Source organism: Equus asinus, chromosome 21 (genome assembly GCF_041296235.1).
Source record: "Equus asinus isolate D_3611 breed Donkey chromosome 21, EquAss-T2T_v2, whole genome shotgun sequence".
In the NCBI taxonomy this organism is placed as follows: domain Eukaryota; kingdom Metazoa; phylum Chordata; class Mammalia; order Perissodactyla; family Equidae; genus Equus; species Equus asinus.
Genome location: NC_091810.1, coordinates 46,876,678 through 46,883,490, shown reverse-complemented (window position 1 = coordinate 46,883,490; position 6,813 = coordinate 46,876,678). Strand labels below are relative to the sequence as shown.

At 61.0% G+C, this 6,813-nt stretch overlaps 2 protein-coding genes across 4 annotated transcripts in view; one reads left to right on the top strand and one right to left on the bottom strand.

Moving 5' to 3' along the window:
- Positions 1–1,644: 1,644 nt before the first annotated feature.
- TNNC1 (troponin C1, slow skeletal and cardiac type) lies at positions 1,645–4,846 on the bottom strand. The gene is made up of 6 exons (XM_070492992.1): positions 4,541–4,846; positions 3,076–3,106; positions 2,713–2,859; positions 2,328–2,442; positions 1,943–2,079; positions 1,645–1,857 (listed from the first exon to the last, which is right to left on the bottom strand). The coding sequence occupies exons 1-6, from the start codon at positions 4,562–4,564 to the stop codon at positions 1,826–1,828; spliced, it is 486 nt and encodes a 161-aa protein (XP_070349093.1). The 5' UTR covers positions 4,565–4,846; the 3' UTR covers positions 1,645–1,825.
- Positions 4,847–5,949: 1,103 nt separating this feature from the next.
- Positions 5,950–6,813, top strand: part of NISCH (nischarin) — a 34,773-nt gene continuing 33,909 nt past the window's right edge. For 2 of the 3 annotated variants that reach the window (XM_044754001.2, XM_044754005.2), the window contains exon 1: positions 5,950–6,175. In XM_044754001.2, coding sequence (XP_044609936.1) covers positions 6,077–6,175 — 99 coding nt within the window. In that variant the 5' untranslated portion in view covers positions 5,950–6,076. The remainder of the gene's footprint in view (positions 6,176–6,813) is intronic. The other variant, XM_044754002.2, reaches the window with a different exon arrangement.

The window sequence follows — 6,813 nt, the reverse complement described above, 5'->3', positions numbered from 1 at the left end:
TATCTCAGTAAATGGCAGTCTCATCCTTGAAAGGAAAGGTCATCCTTGACTCCCCACTTTCTCACATCTCACATCCAAGGCATCAGTGAGTTGTCGATTCTAGTCCCAAAACATACCCTGAACCTGTGCAATCTTCTCGCCCCACTGTGCTGAGAGCCACCAGGCCTTCTCGCCCTAAGGCTGCCGGGGCTGGGCGCCTGGCCCAACACTGCCTTTCAGCTCCTGAGATGCTCCAGTCTTCCCCCATGCCCTCCCATGACTGGTTCCCTGTGGTTCTTCAGGCCTCGGCTCAGTGCCACTTCCTCCAGGAAGCCTTCCAGGACCACTCTAGCTCATGGCCACCACACCTCCACTGCACTAGTTTCCTCACTGCACACATCTCCCTCCTTGTCTTTCTGAGTTGACTGTAAATCCCACAAAATTAGGGACCAGGCCTCCCTCTGAAGTATCCCAGCATCCAGTCTGTGTGGGGCACATGGTAGGTGTGTGCCCTAGCTGGCGGTGCCACCCACTGTGGCCCTGCCTCCTCGCCTGAGATGTCATAATTCCTGAGTGTATGTGTAGATCCTTGAATTCTCCGCTCCCAAGGGCAGGGCTGAGGGGACCCATCTCCTCTCCCCCCAGGTATCTCCAGGGACCAGGCAGCTCCTGCTGGCTCCAGCCTCCACTGGAGGCATCTCCAGAATTCTAAGACCATCTCCGGAATGCTGGGCTTGTCTGGGGAATGCCAAGGCTGGGGCACAGGTGGGGAGGCTGTGGAGTGGCTGGGTGGAGCGAGGACAGCTGCTGACACTCTGTGGCAGCTGTCCAACTCCACTTCCTTGCAGCACCCTCTCCCCAAGGCCAGTGTCACAGTCCTGGCTGCAGCTCTGGCCTGGGCACCCCAAGTAAGCTGAGAGCCACCGGGCCTCGTGCCTCCATTCTTTGTGAGGGAGGCAGAGGGGGTTCCTCGAGCCTCTAGGGTTCACAGTAACTGCAAATTACTCCTGTCTGGACCTGGTCCATCAGACAGAGCCCTTGGCTGGGAGCCAGTGGCTTGGCTCTCCTCCAGACTCACCAGATGACCTTGACAGGCCCCTGCCCCTCTCTGAGCCCCAGGGTCCTCACTGGTCAAATAGGTGAGGGGAGAACAGTAGACAACATGCCCCGCGGTCAGTGGGAGTCAATGTTGGCAGCAGGAAATCCAAGTCAGCGAGCAGATGGACTAGAGCCGCAGGCCCTGACAGTGCCCGGCTTCTCCCCAGCCAGAGCTGACAAGGAACAGGGGCTGCTGTGCCAAGTGGCACCCAGGGCCTAGCCAGGCACTGCAGCTGCTGCTCTCCAAGGGCAGGACCCCCTGGCTGCCACCTGGCCAACCAAAGTCATGGCCCCCAGGAACCTGTTAAATGCAGATTCCTGGGCTACCACAGACTCCAGATGCTGAATCGCTGGAGATGGGGCCTGGGCATCAGCAGTCACAGAAAAGGAGCCAATGGGGTGTGGAGTGTGGTAGTCTCTGATCTAATGTGAGCCCTCCTGCCGAAGGTGGTGTGCAAGGGTGGCTGGAGCACGGGCTCTGGGATGGGGAAGGAAACGGTCATGAGGGCAGGGTGGTCCCTGGTGAAGAGGCCACAGCCCCTGGGAATGAGAGCCAGATGCCAGGCCTCCAGGGAGCAGGGCTTTATTTGCATTCCCTGGGACAAGGGCTGGGGGAGACAGTCATGGAGGGCCCACGGTCAAGGACACGCCCAGGCTCACATCCTGGGGACCCCGGCCCCCTGCCCCCACCCCAGGGCCCAGCTGAAGTTGGAAGGTGGCATTGGCAGCTGTGGGCAAGGGTCAACGTCTACTCCACCCCCTTCATGAACTCCAGGAACTCTGTGGAGAGAGGAGCAGGCATAGGTCAGAGGTGGAGGCTGGGCGGGACATGGGCAGCACAAGATCTAGCGCACCCATAGCTCACCATCATAGTCGATGCGGCCATCGTTGTTCTTGTCACCATCCTTCATGAGCTCCTCAATGTCGTCCTCCGTGATGGTCTCACCGGTAGCCTGAAGCATTATCTTCAGCTCCTCCAGGTCGATGTAGCCATCAGCGTTTCTGGGGGGGGGGGGGGCGTGGGCAGAGGGAGGATTGAGGGGGGCCTCAGAGCCCACGGTGGGGGCCAGGGGAGGGGAAGAGGCAGCCCCATCCACAACCCTGGAAGGCAGAGCAGGGCCACTAGGAGATGGGGCATCCCGCTCCTTCATTGTACAGAACAGGAGACCGAGGCCTTGAGGTCACAAGACTGTCCCTCTTTCCTCAGCTCTGCTAGGGTCAGGGTCAGAGGTCAAGGGTCACACACTCACTTGTCAAACATGCGAAAGAGGTCAGACAGCTCTTCCTCAGACTTCCCTTTGCTGTCATCCTTCATGCACCGAACCATCATGACCAGGAACTCATCGAAGTCCACTGTGCCGCTGCCTGGAGGTAGGTGGTACAGCCATTAGAGAGGGATGGTCAGGCCAGCACTGCCCTTGACGCTAGACCCTGGTGTTCTCACCGCATCCTCACCCCAACTCCGTGAAGTCAGTGTGGTCATTATGCCCATTTTGTAGATGAGCTGACTAAGGCTCAGAGAGACTAAACAGCTCCTTCAAGGGCACAGAGGAATAAGTGGCAGAACCAGGATTCAGGTTCCCAGCAAGCTGCAGGTGCTATGGGTCTGGGGCCTGGGGGAGTAGAGGGGCTCACCGTCCTCATCCACCTCGTCAATCATCTCCTGCAGCTCCTCAGGTGTGGGGTTCTGGCCCAGCATCCTCATCACCTTGCCCAGCTCCTTGGTGCTGATGCAGCCGTCCTCGGCGCCCAGCACGAAGATGTCAAAGGCTGCCTTGAACTCTGTGTCCAACGGGGGAGGAGGCAGAGTGGCCAGGGCTCAGCAGCCAGGACCCCAAAAAGCCAGATTCCTGGGACCACCTGCCAACCTGCCCAATTCCCTCTAAGGCCTCTGAGATCACAGCGAGAGGGACCCCAGCCCCTGACCTCCAGCCTGGGGTGCTCATGCTCCCCTAGCCCAGCCCTGCTGTCCTCCAACATGTGTGTTGGGGCACTCACCATTTTTCTGCTCTTCTGTCAGCTGCTCTACCTAGAGAGGAAAAGAAGTCTCAGGACTCAGACTCAGGCCTTAGTTGCTGTCAAGGAAACCAACCCATTCTACAGGTGGGAAGATGGAAGCCAGGAAGAGTCAAGCCATTTCCAGGTCACAAAACGGAGGCCTCAGTCCTCCCTCCCAGCCCCCAAAGCCCTAAGGTGACCCAGTCGGCCTCACTGAGGCTGGGCGCAGGGCCAGGGTGACAGGTGGGCACCCTCTCCAGGGCTAAGGTGACCCTGAATAACAATAGTCAATGACCACTCCATGCCCTTTTGGCCCCCATGCTGAAACCCAAGCTGGGTGGCCTGAGGGACAGCTGTCCCTCAGGTTGGGACAATGAAACCAATGTGGGGGTGGTCAAAGCCACTCACTGTAACCTGACCGGGGTGGCCACTGGGCTATTTTTAACGGGGGACAAAGTTAAACCTGGTGATTGTTCTGGGGATTCTGGCATGCAGGGGGTGGGGCAGTGTTATCTGGCCCCCTGGCCTGCTGGTGCCTCAGGAGCCAAAATTAGTCCCCAGCCCCGCCAGGCCTTGTATGGGCACAGGGTGGAGGGCTCCCACCCCCGCCCCCAGCTCCGTGGACTCCTACAGGATAGGCAGGGGTGCCCCCAGAGCCAGCTGTAGCCCTTCCCTGCCCAGGAGAGGGGGCGCACTCATGGGGCTGAGGGAGGGGTTCCCTTGAGGACAGCTGTCTATGCTAGATGTCCTTGTCTCTGGGGTGGGGGGAGGTCAGGACCCCCCTCTGGGATGAAATAGCACCTGAAGCCCATCAGTGATCCCAGGAGGCTGTAGGGACTTGGGGTGACCACCCTCTATCTCTCACCCCCTGCTAAGCCACTGAGCCCTGAGCCTGCCAGGCGGGATGGGGGCTGCAGCCCCCCGTCACTGTTCCTTCTTCCCGGCTCTTCCTCATGCCCAGTCTTTCCCTGACTGCCACAGACTTCAAAGCCCCCTCCCCAGCTCAGGACTCCAGCTCTGCAGCTCCTCCTCACAAGCCCGGGCCCACCCCCCACGGCATCCTCAAACAGCCAAGGGGCTGTGAGTGTGTGAGAAGCAGAATGTGAGGGGGAGTTATGAGAGGTGGTGACAGGGAGACAGCAACGGAGACTAAGAGAGACAGCATGGGAGGAACAAAGAGATGGAAAGAGGCTGAGAAAGGCAAAGATCTACAGATCAGAGACACAAATACAGAGAGATGTGGCGCAGACACAGACTACAGGCCCTTGGAGACAGGGGAAAGGCTAAAAGCTGTGAGCTCCTCTCCAGACCCTGGACCCCTCACCCCTTCCACATCCTGGAACACCAGACCCAGCTCCCCCTTGAGGGCCTGGTCCCCACCACATCCCTGGGGTGAATTTATCCTTCACTGAGTGAGTCCCCAGTGGGCCCACCCACCCCAGCCCTTCCCAGGGCCGTCCCTCACCGCAGCCTTGTAGATGTCATCCATGCTGGCAGTTCACAGGGAAGGCTGCTGGGGTTGCCAGCCGGCCCTGGGCTTAAATAGCCCTGCCCCACTGCATTCCCGGCCCAGCCCACCCCTGCATGCAGTATCCTCCACTCCCTCCCCCAGCCCTGGTGATCTCAGGCTGGCCTGAGTCCCTGTGTCCTCTGCCCAGGGCAGGGAGCAGATGAAGGGCTGCAAAGACCAGGTCTCTTTCTCTCTGTCCCCCAAGGCCCCCAGGGAACTCTCTGGAAAGGTTTCTTGAATGAGTGAGAACATGAGCCCAGGACAGGACAGGAGCTGCAAAGTAGTAGGCCCATCCAATCAGGGAGGTGGGCAATATTACTCCCACTTTCCAGATAAGGAAACCGAGGCTCCTGGAGGGGTGGTGACTTGCTCAAAGTCTGGGTGGCTTGGCAGCCCCTGCCTTAAGTTAAACCTCTCTGGAGTCGGGGGCAGCAGTACGCAAGGAGAGGCTGAGAGTGTAGGGACCTGCCAAAAGAAGCCTCGAATGCCAAGCTGAGTACAGTGCTGTGGTCTGGAGCCCTTCAGCCAGGAGTGCCAGAGGAGCCATGCCCCAGACTTCTCATCTCCCCAGGGAGAGCAGCACTAGCTCTGGGCTTGGGTTAGCTGCACTCAGTCAGTCATCCAACAAACACACTTACAGATGCCCCATCTGTGCCAGACTCTCCCCCTCCAGCTACCACCTCCCTCTTCTAGGTCTGGACCTTTCCCTGGATTAGGGCTCCATTTCTGTGCCTGGGCTTTCCCCATTCCAGCACTGTAGTTCCTGCGTCCAGGGCCAGTCTGTCGCCCCCTCCTCTTGTGCCCAATGGCCAGCACATATCCCTTCCTTCCACCTACACCTTTCCCTTCCTACAGGGCCCCCTCTCGATAACCACACGAGCTCACTGCCTTGCATGAGGGCACTGCATGCATTAACCCACTTAATTCTCCAGCAGCCCACGTGACAGGAGATCTCTGAATCTTGGAGAGGTTAAGAAGTGGCCCAGAGTTACTCTGTCCCTGCTCGCGCTCTAAGCACAGCTCACATCTTCTCCTTCGACCCTCTCGGACCCTAGAGGGAATGAGCCCAAGAACCAGGTGAGGCGCGATTACTGCCTCCCTTTTCTGGAGAGGGAAACTGAGGCCAGGCGGAGCAGTGACTTCCTTCGGGCAGCCCAGGAGGCGCGGGACCTTCGGAGCGGCAATGCCCAGAGCTGCCCGCTCCCCGTGCCTCAGTTTCTCCCGGCTGCCAGGAGCGCGGCGGCGCCACAGATTGCGCAAACGAAAAGGCCCACACGGCCTGCGCACGCGCGCCGTCAGCGCCTGCTGTCAACCGCGCGCGAGGGGCGGGGCGAGGGCTCGGGAAGGCGGCGGGGCGAGAGGCCGGCGCGGGCGCGGGCGCGGGCCGGGGCGCGGGCGCGGGCGCGGGCGGGGGCCGGGGGGCGGTGGGACGCTGACCCCGCCCCCTGCTGCTGCTAGTCTGCGCCGGGCGGCGGCGGCGGAGCCCGGAACATGGCGGCGGCGGCGGCGCGCAGCTTCGGGCCGGAGCGGGAGGCAGAGCCGGCCAAGGAGGCGCGCGTTGTGGGCTCTGAGCTGGTGGACACGTATACGGTGTGCCGGGGTCGCGGGCGTCGGAGCCGGGGCTGGCGGCTGGAACCGGAGTCCGGGTCTAGGGGTTGGGGAGGGGGTCTGGACCCCGCGATCGGGAGGAGGGGGCCTGGGATCGGGGAATCTGGGGAAGGGTCTGGGCTCCGCAGTCCGGGAAGAGGGTCCTGGGGTGGGGTCCAGGGAGGGAGCTCGGAGCAGGGGTACGCGTTCAGGAAAGGAGGCTAGGGTTGGAGGCGAGGATCTGGGGATAAATGGGGTCTGGAGAGGAGGGATGTCCAGATGAGGCGGAGGTTCCTCTACATCCTCTCTAGGCCTGGAGGGGCGCCAGCCTCGGAGGACGTGACAGGGGGTCCAGGAGGAGGGGGACTAGGGAGGGGTGTCTCTGATGGATAGAATCGTGGGGAAAGGGTCAGAGCCCTGCAAGCCTTGATCTGGGGGCCTGGGGTCGCCGCTGAAATTTGCTCTAGAAGTGAGAGAGGGATCTGGGGCCCCGAGGTCCTGGGGGTCAAGCGGAGACAAGAATGGGGGAGGGGTGGAGCCCGGCCACGGCGGAATTGAGGCGGTGGCTCAGGGCTGAAAGTGCGAGATCCAGGAACCTTAGGGGCTTGGGCTGTGGGGGCCAGTTGGGGCAGCAGCCGCCC